Genomic DNA, 19,174 nt, shown 5'->3' on the forward strand with positions numbered 1-19,174 from the left:
AAGTTGGTATTTAACGTTCTTGTTTCTTTGCAATTGAATAACATTTTATAGATAATCCACAAAGAACAATTTACAACAGGGTCCAGATGATCATTCAATCTGTCAACAAGAGATGTGTTTGTCAGAAAAACAATGTCCACTACTGCGCCGCTTTGAAGCCATATATTTGATCTTTGACCTTGAAAGATGACCTTGATTTTGACCTTTCACCACAACAAGGTTAAAGTTTTGCTACAGAATGACAGACAGACAAACGGGTCAAAAACAATATACCCCCTATCATTCGATCCGGGGGCATACAAATTGCATGCTGCTATTGCAAAGTAAGCATGTTAATTGAAATTTTAATCACATACAAGGAGATATCTAATATGCTTAAGTTTTGTGTAATCCTGTGAGTAAAAACACTGTATACAATGATATAAGCTTTATTACAACAGAAATAATTTAAGATGAGCACAACCAATACTCTCAACTCTGTAACTTTGCATCTTTCTAGTAGTTGAGGTAAAACAGTCCCAGTGGTACAGATCAAAAAACAAGTTAACAGACAGGTTTTAAGCATGATAGCTTCTTTAAAAAGTTATGTAACAAACACAACACACACTATTGATCATATTTAGATCAAACCATTTTCTGAACACTCGAGTTAATAATACACAATAAATCTTTAGAAAAGTAACATTACACATCTTTAGTCACTGACAGCTTTAATATATCGTATTCCTGTCGTTTTTTTTGTACGGATTCAAAATTTATGAGATTGTGGTTATGTTGCCTGAATATGTCCTGAATCTATTCATGCCACCAATGTTTATGTACTCGCATATGTTTATAATAAAACTATGAGTATGTATAGATATTTCACATTTTGAATAAAAAGCAGATCATGTGACAATCACAGTCGTGCATTGTTGTGCTTTCTTTCATTTTTGCCCCATCTGGTTAAACCTTCGTATTACACTGTTTCTGCACACAGCATTCCTGATAAATTTATACCACTTATAATCAAAATATTGTGTTCTGCGAGGTGGATTTTAACGCGTAATTGTAACTGGGCCACAATTTGTGTCTATGTGTCGTTTGAAATGCAGAGATTAGTCCGGAATTCCGTACATTGAACAGTTCTACATCCTTTACGCTGCGCATAGACACAGTGATGCAGCCAAATTTCAGGGGATTTCTCTCGAATCAGCCTTTAGAATATTCGAATGTATTCAATCGTGCCTGTTGGCATTATGTAGAGGCGGAAAGCTGGGTAAAACAGTTACGCCGGACAAGCGTTCTAGTACAGATGTTAAGGTAAGAGACATGTTTACACCGTGTGGACTAATAGGGTATCACGTAATGCATCAGTAACACAGTAAGGGTAAACAGCGCTGTATGAGTAACTTATTCATGAGTTAAAACTACTGCTCGCAGATTTATTTTTTATTCATGTTCATAAATTTTCTTATTGTATATTTTACATTATATATGGTGTCAAAAAACGTTTTGTAAAGGGAATTTGATCTATAAAATTATATTCTTAGTGGTATTCGCTATTCCATTCAGTTGATGTTATGGTGATTGCAACTTTTATTTTATATTAACTGGTTTACATGATACAATTTTCATCATGTTTTAATGCTTTTAAAACCTAAAAAAGAGACATATTGTTGTTATTTCGTCTAAGTTATCTCTATAACATAAATATGAGGATAAACAATGCACGCACAACTCGTCCTGTGCGTTAAGACACACTCTTTATAAATTTGAATTGGTTGTGTTCATTTCAAACGTGCGATATAAAAGCTATTACATAATTTTGAAAACTGAATTGCGTCTAAGAATATTCAATAGGGAACAACGTCAGTGTCTTCTACGCTTTGATAATATTTTAAGGACGTACGCAGCAGTTTAGTTTTACGCGAATTTGATTTGACTGTAACAACGGTTGCGCAATAAATGTATGCTTTTTCATAAAGTATTATGAATTTTAGAAAATTGATTAACAATTTATAGCCCCTAAATGACATAATAAGAATCGAACATCATCCCTACGACCACACAAACCTTTTTTATCGCGTAATTGTAACAACAAGCATGAATCTCGTTACTGAAAAACAGTCAATACTTCCTTATAACTGAACATGTTTGTGTCGCAAGTAAGACTTGATTTAAACTGAAAGCTTTCCTTCAAATTAGGCAATTTGTTTTTGAATCATCATTTATTTAAAACATGCCATCATAATATATGTGATATATATACACTATAATCAAAATCGTTATGTACGTTTTACATGTTCGCTACGGTTTAAAATAAATCGGACACACTTGTATAACTTTAATTTTTCAAACAACGGCTTCAGATATCAACTTATATGTAGTGTTGTTTTTAATACTTTAATACAAAGAATATCTGATCAATTAAAATTATTCATCCACGACGATATGTTACGTCTAAATCATATGCGGATGTTGTTGCATCTTGCCGAACGTTCATATAGTAATGCTTGAATAATATTAACTTTTGTTCGCTTGATTTATTTCTCTCTGACCAACATGATTCGAACAAATCTTAATTTTTGTTTTTATGGATAGCGATTGATTTAACAAAAACATTGATGTACACAAAATCATTTACAGGCTGGTCAATCGTAAATCAAAGTATTTGAACATGCGCTGGTATCACACGTGAAATCAATGTATAATACACACAACCCGTCAGATAAAACGAATGCTATGTAATCTAAAACTATCTACCTAACTATGGTTAAATCTTTATTTTTATTTGTGTGACGCGTTGAAATACTTAAGCACTTCATGTAATCAAGTGTAGCATCGGGGAATTTGATAACTCCCGTATTTTGGAATGGGAAAACAACATCATTTAAACTACAAGTATATAATGGATTCTCAATAAGATATATTCTTCCAACATTTTATAGAACAATTACCCGCATTATATTGAGCAAACAGGATCTGATATTTAATTAAGTACATTATCAGTCGTGATGTGTTGGAACTTAGCATTTATTGTTGTGATGTGTTGGAATTTAGCATTTATTGTTGTGATGTGTTGGAACTTAGCATTTATTGTTTGACTGCGAGTTGAATTTTGAATTGTAATTGTGAACAAAAGAGCCTGGTGACTTAGTTAATATCCCCCTTCGTCCGCCCGTCTGTCATAAACAAAATGCATGTGGCGGGAATATCAATCCAACGAATTTCTGTGTTAACATGTATCTGTTTTCTTATTTCTTTTTGATAATTCACAAGTCATTTGGATAACTTGGGATGAAATCTTTATCCGTAAAGGTATTAAAAATTGAAAGTAAAACATTAAATATTTTTTTAATTTTCCAAATAACTTTGTTCATGTACATTTGATGTTTTATGATATAAAATAAAATTTTAATCATAATTATAAATGAACACAGATAATTATATTATTTTCAGCAGTTGTCTCACGTGTGTGCTCAGTTTTGTTCTTTAAGGCATATTTGCGAAGTGAACTCACACGTTGAAATAGTCAATTATTTCAAAGCTCAATAAAACAAATAAGAACACCCGTCACCCTCGATCATCGTTTCATTTTAATATCAGCAAAAGATGGACCTAGCAAACATTTTGCTATATGTTAAAATAAAAAAGTTAAACTACAGCGTACGTTCTTAAAATGTATTCTGTACTTTAGAATATGTGAGTCGTTGTAGATTTAAAAATAAAAAACTACTGATTTCAGTATTATTACATTACAGTGGCGTATCAACAACTAATAGATTATTATAATTTTAAAAACTCATTATAGAAAACGAATTTCATGTAGGTAGCGAATTATTTTTTTCCATATACGTCATAATTGCCTTCTGTAGAATTTCTATTCACATGCAAACTTCTTTGTAGTATGTTAACGTTTTCCTAAAAATGTAATATTTGTGTTGGATAAGGTTTTTATCGCACACGAACTGTAAAGATACAATTGTGTTTCATGTTAATTTTCCTAGCAATTCCAATAATATGGTACTGCGTTTTTATACAATGGCATACAAATGATATGCGGTGGTTTTGTAAAGTCATGTCAAGAATCACAATTAATACCGTTGATACCCCCTTTAAGTGTATTGGATACATATTGTTTTTTATTGAATAATTAGTTAACCTAATGTAATGATCTCGATACACATCATTTATAATGTGTATGTTCATTATAATATTCAAATCTACATTTGCATACAACAATACATTAGTAAAATCATGTCAGGATTTACAAAAAACTACTGATATGCCCCTTTGAATGTATGAAATAATCTTGTTGTTTGTTTGGTTCCGTATACACTTACATTTGTTTGATACACATAATTTGTGTTTTCACTAATATTTAAATCAACTATTGCTCTGGCATACATAAAACATTTGTCAAGTCGTGTCAAGAATTACAACTAATATGTCGATATGCCCCTTTAAATGTTTATTATACATCTTGTTTTTTGTTGGCTACACTATTAAGCTACTTTACTGATCTAGCTACACATTATTAATTAATTGTGTTTTTATTGAAATTAAAATATACTTTTGAATTCGCATACATTAGTAGGTTGGTCAAGTTTTGTAAAGAATTACACTTAATACATTTGATATGCCCCTTTAATATATTGTATACATCTTGCTTTAACTTCTGTACTTTATCATTCTACTTTTACTCATCTTGCTACACATAATTTGTGTTTTAATTTACATTTAAATCTACGTTTTAATTGGCATACAGCAATACATGTTCTAGTATGTGCTTTCACCTGCACCATGTACATGGTTTCCACTGTGTTTTTAAATTGTATTTTAATACATGCAGTTAAACTGCATTTGTGAACAAACGACCCGGGTGACCTATTGTTTTCTTTTTATATTTGTTTTCAGTTATAACTCATTCAATATTTAGGTAAATTTGCAAAAAATCTAGGTACAGAAAGACATGTAAAAAATGACTTTGATGCATTTTATTTATTGTCATATGTGAAATTATGTTGTTTTTGTTTAAAAATTGATAAAAACATGAACCAATCGATTCAGGTAAAAAAAATTGCAGTCAAATTAAATCAGTATTATATATTTTATGAGAAATAGTTTTTTAACACTTTGCTCATTAATTTACTCAAGTTTTTATGTTATTACCTTATTGGAGAATTGTTCTTGTGCTGAAATAGGCTTGTTGTTTAAGTGCGAATAAAAATGAACAACACCGGCGACCCATGATTTTTATTTTATTTTTCTATTCACAACAGATGGTTCTAGCTAATTACCATAAGTTATCAAATTCTGGGTATAACTAAATTTTCATTAAAACTGCAGCATACGTCCTTAAATAGGAAGAAGTTTTGACGAACGATTCTATAAATGGTTCTATACTACAATCACTGTAAATTAGTATTTTGAGTAATGCATTTATTCGTTTGATAAGAAAATACGTTGTAATATCATCTTTGCATTGTTTTTTTCATAAATGAAGTTGATGTCCTGCACAATGTTAACGTTTGTTAAATATGCTTAGTTATGTGAGTGTATAAGAATAACCCGTAAACAGTTTTATAAAACATGGTCAGGCGAGCTTCTGTGGTGGATGTTACGTCTTATTGCTTTTATTATACATAGACAATCTGGATGGAAGTTATATACCTTATTAAAATCGCTTTGAAACCGTGATTGTTTATAATACACATTTTTATCTAATGTTATGCCTAGTTAATATAATAAATGAGTCAAGTATTCTCTCATATACACTAACCATTGATTCATTCAATTAAGTCGTTGTTGATGGAATTAAATATTAATTTGTCAAGAACCTATTTCAATTACAGTATTAAGAAACAAAAATTGGCCCAATTATTTTAATATTACAAATGTTCATCGCCTTTTGGAATGCCGGTAATTGTACATTGTGTTTGATTAACGGTGGCATGGTTGCAGGCTTGCACGCTTTTCAAACACATGTGCCTAATGAACAATTGATAAAACTCGACTTTTATTACATGCAATTCGTTTTATAACAACGGAAGCATCATTAATTGATTAATCTTTTGACTGCTATCTGGATAATAATTGAACTTCTAAACACCTGACATAACAATCAAAATCTAAATTACCAACGCAAATATATCGAATTTTTAAAAAGATAAATATTTTATTATGTCAACTTTTTTTTAATCCTTTACTTTGCCATTTTCACTTATTAAGTAATTCTTTTTTTCATATAATTATATGTGTGAAGGTTTCCAAACGGCTTCGGCAGGTTTCGTTCATTTTGAATCCATTAAGCTCTCGATCTAATAACATACCATTTGCCATCATACATCTGATTAAAATGGGCCGTTTAATAATAAAAATGCTGATTGTTTATTTCAGTGAGTGATTTGGAAGCTTTTGAAGTTGGACTTAAATTTGTTTTATACGTACACGTTAAGGAGCGACAAAATATAGCTTTACTGTACATTCCCATACATTAAGTATCGAGAAAAAGCCGAACGTATATTGTGAATTTAATGCTTTAATATTTTATATCAGACTTTTGATCATAATTAAAAATGGACCATTAATTGTTTTTCAGCTTCGTTTATTATTTTAAATTAATATTGATTTATAAGTCAATATCAAACATCAGATTATGTTCAATACAGAATTTAGCATAAAGAGTTCACAAACACGGGGACACTACAGTATTATACTTACCAAGTCTATTTATTATTTTCACTTGATTTATCACATAGAGGTCTCCCAAATCGACCTCCCAAGACGCGTCCTCAGACACGGTCCTTGTACAACCAGAGTCCGCATAAGAAGATGCCTGGAAACTAGACCCGTCCACAGCCAATGATGCATCTCCTCCGATATGCGTATCGGTTTGGGTTGTCGCCTTATTCAATGCCAAATTAGTAAAGGCTGAACAGAAAGGAAACATTTTGCAAAACGACGACATAACTATAACAAAGCTAACTCACAAGTAAATAAAAATAGATCGCGCTGACATTTTGATTGTTAACGGTTGAATGTGCAAGGATTTGAAGCATGTGGAGTGTATGTATTGTGCAACCACGAGCAACTAGTTCCTTTTGAAAATAAAATAATAATTGACCATCTTAATCATTTCTTGACAAGTACCTGCTGGTAAAGAAGATGTATTTACATGCATTGACACGAACGGTTAATACAAAATGTAGTGAGTATATTTTATATGTGTTTATAGTATAATGTGCAATCGCAAACCATATAATGCATACACTTAAAATCATACTGACAACTGACTCTGTATTTTGAATGTTATGATGTATCCGTGTTCATAAACTCGCGTTTATCCAAATAACATAAATCAAATACAACACTGCTTTTTACAAGAATAACAAGTTGTTTTGAGTATGATTATAATCATGATTCATAATAATAGCTGTATGTATCAACGAGTTACCTGCATTTAACGAATGAAGCCACGTTAATGTAATTATGAGAATAACAACAGTTCTGTCCATAGTGGCGAGTCTTTAACGTGATGCTCCCTCTATTCTGAAATACACACAATTCAGTATGTTATGTATAACTAAATGTAAACACCCTAATTAAAAGAAAACTGTTCTTCTACTTGTAACATGAATACTATTAAATCATTTAATTTCCTATAATAATGCTAATACTAATACTAATACTTATACTTATACTACTACTACTACTACTACTACTACTACTACTACTACTACTACTACTACTACTACTACTACTACTACTACTACTACTACTTCTACTACTACTACTACTACTACTACTACTACCACTACTTCTACTACTACTACTACTACTACTACTACTACTACTACTACTACTACTACTACTACTACTACTACTACTACTACTACTACTACTACTACTACTACTACCACTACTTCTACGACTACTACTACTACTACTACTACTACGACTACTACTACTACTACTACTTCGACTACTACTACTACTACTACTACTACTACTACTACTACTACTACTACTACTACTACTACTACTACTACTACTACTACTACTACTACTACTACTACTACTACTTCTACTACTACTACTACTTATACAACTACTACAACTGCTACTACTACTACTACTACTACTACTACTACTACTACTACTACTACTACTACTACTACTACTACTACTACTACTACTTCTACCCGGGTTTAAGGAATTAATGTGAAAACGGCACTTTGAACCCGGGTTCAAAGTCTCTAAACTATATAGTTAACTGTTAAATCGTGGTTTAAGACAAAAATGTGCACTTTGTCTTTCAAAGTCTTGAACCCGGTTTTAGACAATAATGTGCAATTCGCTTGCCATACATTATTCCCAGTTTTCACGAAACGCTACACAAATAATACAAAGGGACGACAGTACAATGGATTGTGTTATATTTTTAATGAGAAAAATATCGACAAATTGTGTATAAAAAATAGGACCTTAACATTTTAGACATGTTATCACATGCCATACCCTGTTTCCCATGTAATATAACCATTACATATATTTTTATATTACACATGTGTAATATACGTTTTAAGCGTTTTCATTGGCCTAGTTTCGTGTATTGACCAATCGCATTTTGTTATTTTGCTGAAATGACGTCGCGAAATGTAAACAACATTCGGGATTAATCATTATGTTTGCGTTATTATTTATTTAATTTGCTCATTTAAAAGCATGTGATAAAAAGATCTGACACTCGTTGTCATATCATACCATATTTTATTAAACTCGTCCAAGAAATTCGTTAATAAGCTCGCCAAAGGCTCGCTTACTAACACAATTCCAGAACTCTTTTGATAAAATATGGAATGATATGACAACTTATGCCAGATCCTATATGTATCAAATGAAGAGTTCATCGGCATACGAGCATTAACTGGTTTAAGATATTTATAAAAAAAGTTTGATTTTAACACAACTCACTTACAACTTGTATTAGAACTGCATGAGACATCGACGATAGAAGCTGGTATACTTGGCAAGCCGGTTTATTGAACTGTAGAGATTATTCCTGTTTCCATTAAAAGAAGCTACCTCATCCACAATTTCGTGTAATTTTCTGATGAAGACAAAACTGTTTATATTAAAGGCTACATTTTTTATACTTTAGGACATGTTACTTTATAGCTTTTCGGAAATGCTATTAAATTAAAGAACAAACAAATACGGATGGATATGTATAATAATTAACATAAGAATAATAATCAAAAATGTATTTAAAATAAAATAAATAAATAAACATAATAATAAAAATAATAAAAAATAAGAATAAATAAAAGAATTAATAATAATAATAATAATAATAATAATAATAATAATAATAATAATAATAATAATAATAATAATAATAATAAACTAGATTTTAGGCTTTTCCATTAAAAGCACTATTTGGTTAATTATGTTTAATTGTCGGTTTTGGAGAACGTATGCAGGTTAACATTTACATAATCCATAATTTCACACATCTGTGAAAACTACACTATTTAAAGTTACATTTGAAGTGAGAAGAAAATGTTATGTGCACGGGTTCAGTATCATGGTAAAAAAGTTTTAATTTCATATCTAACACTGCTTTGAATCAAAATCTTTCACCGAAAATTTGAGCAACAAGACCTTAATGTAAGAGACGGATATCTTTACTCTCACGCCCGTTATGAATGAGATAATATGTTTCACAGGCGTGTACAATAATTAGTGTTTGTTATAAAATAGCCGTATAGTACGATATTGTAAGCAGTATGCGGAAAATATATTGTAAAATGTGGAACGAAGACGATTACTTATTTTACTGTACTTACCTAATAATTTTGTGTGACAATATATATCAATTAATAAATATCCTCTTTAGCCGTCGAAAGAGAAGGTAAAAGAAGCCGGAAATTAGCGCCGTAACCAGAATGTTTACTATCCAACGAAACACTCGAACTGCTGGTAATACAAAATATCGTTTACTACGCTATAAATAAGATTTTTATCCTTAACTGTTTTTCTTTTCCGATATCCCTTAATTTTATAGCTTATTAGCGAACCATTTTCTTTCGCTCGCTCAATCTATGGTCGCAATTTCGCCGCACGAGATAGACAAAGGCAACCTACATTTGGTCGCCTGGATAAGGAGTGTTAAGGCGTTTATCACTTCGGATCATTCTTAATGGGCATAATACAAAAGTAAACATTCTGCAAGATACGAGTCTTTATGACACGAAAAAGGGCGTATCGAGCGAAAAACACGGAACTCTGGTCTCTTTGAAATGGTGGTTATATTGAAATTGAAAATGCACAGGCAACTGAATTAAATTTCTGTTCAATGCAAAATATTGTGCAAATTGCATTCTAATTATGTGTACTTAGAATGGTGCGCTGAACTTGAAGTGTTTACATATTGGGCCGGAATAGGATATATAGACCTAAAATGCGACAGCATTGAGCGCGCATTTATTTACGAGACAGTAGTTTAAATATTTATTTTACAAATTTGGCCATTTGACACATTGATGTGTCACACGCGTTGAGTAGATAATTGATTATGATATGACTAAATGCATACAACTATCCCTTGTGCTGGGCAAATACGAATACAATATTTGTTCTGTTCTGTTCTGACTTTTTGAGACAGCAAATGGGGCTAATTGGATTTCGTCAATGAATACATAGCAATTATTCACATCCTATAGCCCAACTTTATTTTATTTATATCGGTGTATAGCGGTGTCACGTAACTGCGTTCTTCTGATCTCCAATCTAGAATTGCATTGAACACGCTATAGGTTGCTAAATGTGCATACACTAATAACAAACATTTCACATAAGAATACAATTTCAAAATGATTATTATATTCGTACTATAGGTATTTAATAAGTCTTTTTTGTTAATTTACTTCACGGAACATCGTTTTGATCATTTGTCCGCACTTGCATATATATTATGCCTACACGTGAACATTTTGGCCTACATGCACGTTTACAAATATGCATACAGTGCAATTAGAGCCGGTTGGAATAAATGCATACTTTTTTCATTCATTATAATATATAGCAGATCGTTATTAATGAAGTTGTTTAATTTTTGTCTTTTGGCTTAAGCAAATCTTAAAGACGTCTCATCGATTGAGTGCTAAAATGTGGTAAAAATGCCCGGATGTAGTAGGATGTTGGCAGACGAAATAGATAAGATGATTAACATTGAATTGTCTATTTCTTACAATTGTTCGCTTAGAAACATTTTTCAAAAGATTTTCTTCTTTTTCTAACAGCATTTTTGGTGAATATTTCTAAGATCAGTTTTAGTGAAAAAAAAAAGTTTTTAGAAAATAAAACAAAGTTTGTTCGTAAAACAAATTCTGTTATTTGCAAACGCTAGATAAGGTTTACTATACAGAGCGGGTAATCACGTGATAGTCAAGACGGCGACGTCCATGCCGGGGCATGTCTTTTTCGCCGTGTTACACCCTTTTATTCTTGTTTTTTTTAAAATGCCGCTTACTTTCCAGCCATATTATCAAGAAAGTTACTAGCGTTTATTTCGTATTAATATTCTCTCTACATCGACTTTATTCGCTGCGAAATTTCTTAGCGGGATGACCTAATTACAGCTTCACTAAGTAAACTTGCGGGGAGTTAAGTCTAGAAATAAATGCAAAACACCTTTTTACTGATATGGTTAGAAATTGAGCGTCATTTAAATATTAAACAAAAATAATAAAGGGTATAAAACAGATAAAGACGACATGCATTTTGTGTTACTTTTTGCATACTCAGTTATGTGTTTTTTAACAAAGTGAATCTTATCGTATTCGATTTTGAAATAACAAACTTTTTCGATGTATTTATTAATGGGGTACGTGACTTTATTAGTTTTAAAGTATACATGATTTTCTTGTTTTTTTAGACGACTGTTGAGTTTTTATGGCTGTAATATCGTTAAACTCTGCGACGGCAAACATTTACCTTGCGATTTTGGGCGGCAAGAGACGGGATCAAACTACAGTATTTTGATCCGCATATAATGTGGCCTATTATTTATAATTATATGAATACTTTGAATAAGGATTGAAAACTTCAGAACGTGTGCTTCAAAATACAGCGTTCATGTAATATATTGCGTATGTAACGATGCCGGTAAAGACAACAACAACAACAAAACAAAAACACCCAATTGTTCGTTTCTGCTTACATCAAAATGAAGTTATCGTAAACTGCATAATGAGAAGTAACAAACAAAACAATAAAACAAATATATAACTTTCAACTTAGCTTCTGAATGAAAAATTCGTTCAGTCTCTAAAATAATTATTATGTAATGATAACATTAATTACCACCTAGTACGAATATGTCAGAGGACCTGTAATAGTTATGAAAAATATTGCCTTCATCTTTTCAATGAACAAACATCGGACAGTTCTGAAGGGAAGTATTTTACTCCAAATTAAACAATAAGAGCGTAATCATCCGGGCATTTTCTTGTTCGCAAAATACCAAGCTCTCTTGATACGTGTTTCCAATTTTCCGATTGATATATTTTGTTTTTTTAAATATTTCATCACTTCTTGTTTCCTTGTTTGTACTTATTCTTTAAAAACACTTTCTAGATTGCCTTTCGATTTTCATTCAGTCAATTGTTCCTTTAACATTTACTTCAGTAGAATCTTCGCTGTATCTTGCCAATAGACTTTTAACGCCGATGGCGCTTTGATTATAAGTAATAAGTGCGGTCTTTTGACAGCGAGTATTTCAGTGTGCATTCTCTGGCATATATTGCATTAGTATTTCTTATTCTTATAAGTATACTTGCACAGCAGAGAAGTGTGTTTGTTTCATCCAGTATGAAATTCAACGGTTGGGCATATACGAGATGATCTTGGTACAAACCAAGAACATGTGTACATGTAGCATGCTGCAATATAATGTAAAATGTTACTTAACTAGTATAAAGTAGATTCATTTATTGTTTCGCCTAACGAAACGTTAAAGCGGTATATAACAGACGCGGTCAAGCCATTGAACAAGGTTCAAATGAATGTTATGTTCATATTTTCACCCACTGGACCACAATTTCTCCTTCTGTAACCTTCCAGTCAGCTGAAAATAAGTATGTACTCATTATTTTATGCAAGTATGACAATGCGAACAATTATAAGTAAGTTCATGCCGTTAACATTTCAAAACTATGTTTTAATTGACGCATCACATGCACTTCACGTTGGACGAAGTGTTTCTCTAGATTTAAAAATGGAGGAATTTATATTGATACGTTCCTTATGCATGAATATATAACAACCGTCAATACACCAATGAATAATACTGGAAGTTTATTATATTCGCTGAGAAAATGCTTCCATTTCAAAGTTAACACATTTTACGACCAAGTTCAATGTTTTTGTTTGTTTTGTTTTTGGTTGTTTATGTGTGTGCGTGTGTGTGAATATGTTCTGATCACAACTTTGTAAAAGTCTAACAATATCAATTACCTAATAATGTACAATATATATGCATGTAAACACAATCCGTATGCATTTTTATAAAGATATAAAATATAAATAACTTAATTGAGTACATTCTATATTAACACGAGCAGTATGATTTTTTATAAACATGTTCTAGACACAACTCTGTTATGATATAATAGTAAGTTGAAATGTATAACTATGTATTTTGGGCCGTATGCCCTTTGTTTTCAAAATAAAATTGACTTGACTCCTTTCAATTCATGTGACTTTTCCTTATAACTCAATGCGTCAAAAATATATACAATTCCCTTACAGTTAAAGACAAACCAGTGGTAAACGTCAAGGATCGTGAACACGTGCAGGCCTTGCGTCACCGTGCCGTTCATCTCATCTTGCCAATGATCCAGGAACTCTGCGCTGGTCACAAGACCGTCAGCTAGTGATATGCGACACATGTACAAGCATTGCACCAGCAATAGGGCATCAGAAGGTCGGTTGATGCTGAGATCGAGCTGTTAAAGGGACCTTTTCACAGATTTGGGCATGTATTGAAGTTTGTCAATAAATGCTTTATATGTATTTATAAATGTAAACATTAGATCTAAAAACTCCAGTAAAAAACCAATAATAAAAATTAAAGGCAGAACAAATAAGTAACCCTTAACTGAATTAGAACCACTAACCCCTGGAGTAAATGTATATCGGTTAGACCACTCGACCATCTGTGCTCATACAATGAGTATTGTTTTTTATTTTTTATATAAGCAATTCTCGTTGTATCACAAAATTTAACGACAACAACAAAACTCTCTAAATTATTCAATCGTTTCGCGTTGCAACGTTTAACAATTTTCAGGTTTTTAAATCGTTACAAGATGTATATAATGGATATTTTAGAGCATGGTAAATGTTCAGTTTTACTGTTTCCTCACAAAAATCATAATTACAACGAAACTTTGCGAATACAATTTGCTTTTAGTTTTGTAAATTTACCAAAACGTGAAAAGGCCCTTTTAAAAATCTCGTCCAGTGCTCTGGAAAATATGAGGTGGTCACCGGGTCATCTACAGTTGATAATTTAACTTGGTATTATGTCAACACAAGTAATTTATCAGCTGCAACATACATTGGCAGCGAACTGCCCATTATTAGCAAAATCAACATGGATCTTCGCATTAAACCTAATAATTATACATGATTTGTTCATTGTATTTTGAAGCATTGAAAGTAAAAGAAACGGGGCATGCCTCGATTAAGAGTTATACTGCTTGCATTTGGGGCCTTATTTAAGCGTGAAGCCCAATAATTTTACTTGATTAGTCAAATATTTAGTCATAATTCTGGCTGAAACCACTCCGCTTTGGTTATTGTCGATTTGACTTGAATCATAATGAAAGCGATATTTCAAATGCATGTTGTATTTTTTTATATTTATACATGTATAAGCGTTCTACGCGAAGTCTGCGCTATTCACACTATCGTCCATTTTTGACATACAACGATTTATAAATATAAAAGAAAACGATAAAGCTACAATTTAGCTACGTTCGTATATATATATATATGCCATGATATAAAATCACTGCATCAGAGATAAGCTTTAACGATTCAGCTACGTTCACCGTTTAGTTACGTACCTATTGCAATGAAGATATGGTCGAACAATTTATAAGCGATAGAGCAAGATCGTCCGCTATTGACATGCGTTGCGAAGATGTAAAAATCTGCAAATAGCCATAAAGCAATATCGTGCGCTATTGACTTGCGTTGAGAAGATGTAAAAACACTGTATAAGTGTTTGAGCAAGAACGCTTCAGCTATGTTCTAAGTGGTCACAAAACAGTCCGCCATGCAATTTGAAGATTACTATAAAAACAAACATTGAAAAAGAGATTAAACTACAGCGATTCAGCTATGGTGCCAGTTGTCTTTAAACAACGCATGTCAACAGACCGCTCGTTATTTGACAGGGACGTGGTTCGAATATAATCAATGAAAATATAAAGTTGCCAAATATGAATAATATTAATATTATAGCACAAGGGGTTTGCATGTAGTTTGCGCTTATCACACTACCTTCCGCTCTTAACATATGAAGATATACACTTATTAAATCAGCGATTTAGATTAATCAATTCAGAAATTTTGCCAGTCGACACAGGACGGTCCGCTATTGAATATTTCATTTATTTTATGTTTTTCAATATACAAACATGTTGCGCATCGGGAGTAATAACTTGCGATAATATATTACATTATGTTTATAATTAGGTATATCAAACAAATAATCAAGGCATGTGGGAAAATATTATATTAATTTCTGAAAAGCTAACAAATACTTACGCTAGTAATGGTATGTTGATGTAATTGTAATAGTAATCGCGGTAAATTTAGCGCAAACAAACGATACAATAGTTAAAATGAACATGCAAATGACGGTTCATACTTAACAATAGCACGTACTGTTGTTGTCATAGGAACGGAACACGTTCTGGAACTCCCCGTACGTAAGGTACTCGTTCTGGTCTCTGTCTGCCTTCCGAAACATCGCCCGAGCCAGGGGGCTGTCATCAAACACATGACCGCTTCCAGAGGAACGCTGGTTCAAGGTGCAGGCGCTGGTAGCAATCACATAAATACATGTATTGAAGAAACTAGTGCACACCTTCCACCAAAATACGTAGCCACCAATCACTCCTGCGTCGCACGAGCTAGAAGTTCAGGGAAAAATTGCATTGTTTGAATCAAAAGAGCTAGTGGTTACCGTTGCAGACTCTGTAAGACAGTGATAAGTTACGAGCCAGTTAACTAATCCGTTTATTAATATTGTTTAATTGACCTCTCCGGTTAAACATTGGCGCGTGGGCAGTGTCGTGCTATAATTTCAAAATAAGTTTGTGCCAGTAAACATGGGTTATAAAAAGGTGGCATATGCAGGAATGGTTTATTTAATTGTGTAATTACTTATGCTGAAGATTTGTAATTGAAAAACAGTATACAATGAAGGGAATTTCTACAGTAGGTCGAGATACCTATACCACATATTTTTATTCACGCATGGGCCAAAAATATTGTGCATGATTTTGATACAAAAATAATTGTCATGTGAAAATAACATGATTTGAACAACATGATAAATATATACAATTTCTAATTCGTATAATATGTTGCCATGAATGTTGGAAAGATTTGTTCTGTGAAATGTTTCTTGTGTGTTCCACTTTACTTGATAAGTACATATGTTTACGCAAGGTAACCACGTTCCTTTTCAGTCAAGTCATACTCGTGGCATTTTTGTTTTATGCAGAATGGAGGAAGGACAACTTTTAGGTTTTTGAATCAACTTACCAACACACGAACCCAGCAATCATAACAGTTACCAGTATCATCTGCGAAAAGAGAATGGGCGCATGTGTAAAACACAATAATAATACACTTAGACGTAAGCAGATAATACAAGGCTTCCGTATTCAAACACCAATACCAATAACCTTTTACATATAATGGAATTTTGGGAAAAAAACAATACCATTAAACAGAGATTTTAATCAATTTTTAAATATGACAAGCTATATCTATCAAATGGATATTCGGCGTATATCCTGACTTTGAAATTGAGGTAGAAAATAGACGTTTACATTACATAAAAAGAAATGTTTAAGTATAGTTTTGTTATTGTAATCTTGTAATCACCTAATAATCTTGTAAACACCACATGAAATGTCTGTAATGAAGTGCACGTATATTATACCACATAAGAGTAAATACAAATTATACTACGTGAGATCACATAATATATGTCCTCACATGTTTTTTTTATGAACTATTTCCTTCGTCACCGAAACATATGGTACGTCGATATCTAATTAAGACGCAGTTGTCTTTCTACACATTCAAATAACACTGTCACATCCCCATCATGCGAAAATTGGTCTTATGGCATATGCACTTGCACAGTCTGGTCAGGGGCTACGCTTTCCGCTATATAAGTACGCAAGGTCCGCGGTATCTCAAGAGAAGCTAATTTAGTATGCACCTTCACAAGACTGCGCGGATGCCTAGGCTGGGCTGGAGCTATGCACACCTTCACAAGACTGCGCGGATGCCTAGGCTGGGCTGGAGCTACGCTGGTAGTATATTGCATAAGACACATTTTAGCAAGACGCGGGTCTTTAAAAAATCTTCTTGCGTCTTTTAAAGGGAACATCAAACCACGATACTTTGCAATAGAAAATTGAAGTGTCAATGAGTTATTAAACTGGCGAATGTCGGCAACCTATGTTGGATTGCTTACGTCACACATAAGTGGCTTGATAATTAAGAGATATCCTTTTTATCATGGACGCTATATTATTTCGGTAATGTGCCTCAAAATACAAGACAAATTGATTTCACTGATAGGTTTCATTAATGTCATTCCTTAAAATTCGTGTTGTTTAATATATTGCAATACTGTGTTATCAACGTAAGGCGTCCATAGTACATTGATTACTTTCCCGTCTTCCCATGACGATTTACTGACCTAGCCTTGACCCTGCAAATCGTTAGGATGCAATTTAATGGTAACCCTTAATTGAAACGGGCAAACAATGTGTTTACGCATCTCCATACACTGAATAGTGTTACATCATATAATTTAAAGACGAGGTGATGTTGCCAATGTTCTGGGTGATAATACTCAATACAGCCAATGGAAAAAATGAAGTATATATATTCGAATCTGCTGGCGTTATGTAAAAGGTCATTTAAGGTAAAAAGGTGGGTTAAACAGCTACGCCGAATAAGACGTTAATAAAGCATGGAAAACACATTTAAACGTCGCAAAGAGCCTTTATCAGAACATGGTAACATGTGTAAAACAGCAAATAAAAAAGCATTACTAAGACAGTGGTGGGATAAGTAAAAACCAATTATACAGCTTTGCTTAGACAATGGTATCATATAAGAGATTACTTATTAAATATAATCTCTATCAGCCAATTGAAAAGTGATTAAAACACAGAAAGTGAAAAAGTGAATAAAAAACCCATAACCAGAGAGTTTAAATCAGACTTACAATAAAGTATTCTTATGTCACATTGCTAAATAACTTTTTGATGACCGTACATGGACAAAGGAATTCAATCAGTCGTATTCAAAACATCATTAAACCTCAATTTAACATTAAAAACGTGTCATACTATTACAATTAATTATAATCAGTAAAATATACATAGATAATTAACTATTATGTAATATAAGTCTTCCGGAAACATACGTAAATATAACCTTGTGTAAATACCTCAGATTTTGTGATTTATGTTTGAAATACTTTAAAAAACACTTCTGTCATGCACTTAGTGTTGATAACGACACAATTGGAAGGCAAGTCCGTAAATAGTGTTTAAGAAACGATTTCGTTTATAACGCTCTGCCAGCTCAGAATTACAGATACGACAGCGTCATATTCATACACTGTACTTATCTTCGAGTCCTTAAGTTCATTTCTTTAAGCGTACTATTTAACCACGGTTTAATGGTTAATATATGCAATAGAAATAGAATCTATTTTGCAAGTTGCTTTCCTGTGTATGTTTGTCAAAACTAACATAGTGTTATCTAACGAACTGACATGCTCAATATAAAACAGTTCACTATATAGTGCTAACTCAGTTGGTTGCTTACCACGCGTTCCAGGCCAGTTTTTTTTAAC

General features: G+C 32.4%; 2 protein-coding genes across 4 annotated transcripts in view; both read right to left on the reverse strand.

The window, feature by feature from the left end:
* The window catches only part of LOC127855617 (uncharacterized), an 83,787-nt gene extending 73,653 nt beyond the window's left edge, over positions 1–10,134 (reverse strand). The window contains exons 1-3 of one of the 3 annotated variants that reach the window (XM_052391365.1): positions 9,834–10,134; positions 7,439–7,533; positions 6,706–6,915 (exon numbers count right to left, since the gene is read on the reverse strand). In XM_052391365.1, coding sequence (XP_052247325.1) covers positions 6,706–6,915; positions 7,439–7,499 — 271 coding nt within the window. In that variant the 5' untranslated portion in view covers positions 7,500–7,533; positions 9,834–10,134. The remainder of the gene's footprint in view (positions 1–6,705; positions 6,916–7,438; positions 7,534–9,833) is intronic. The other 2 variants (XM_052391364.1, XM_052391363.1) reach the window with 2 other exon arrangements.
* LOC127855616 (uncharacterized) overlaps positions 1–18,806 on the reverse strand; it is a 156,653-nt gene extending 137,847 nt beyond the window's left edge. The window contains exons 1-3 of the mRNA XM_052391362.1: positions 18,764–18,806; positions 17,519–17,609; positions 16,831–16,871 (exon numbers count right to left, since the gene is read on the reverse strand). Of these exons, the coding sequence (XP_052247322.1) occupies positions 16,831–16,871 (41 nt within the window). The 5' untranslated portion in view covers positions 17,519–17,609; positions 18,764–18,806. The remainder of the gene's footprint in view (positions 1–16,830; positions 16,872–17,518; positions 17,610–18,763) is intronic.
* Between the last annotated feature and the right edge of the window lie 368 nt (positions 18,807–19,174).

This window comes from Dreissena polymorpha, chromosome 13 (assembly GCF_020536995.1).
Source record: "Dreissena polymorpha isolate Duluth1 chromosome 13, UMN_Dpol_1.0, whole genome shotgun sequence".
Taxonomy (NCBI): domain Eukaryota; kingdom Metazoa; phylum Mollusca; class Bivalvia; order Myida; family Dreissenidae; genus Dreissena; species Dreissena polymorpha.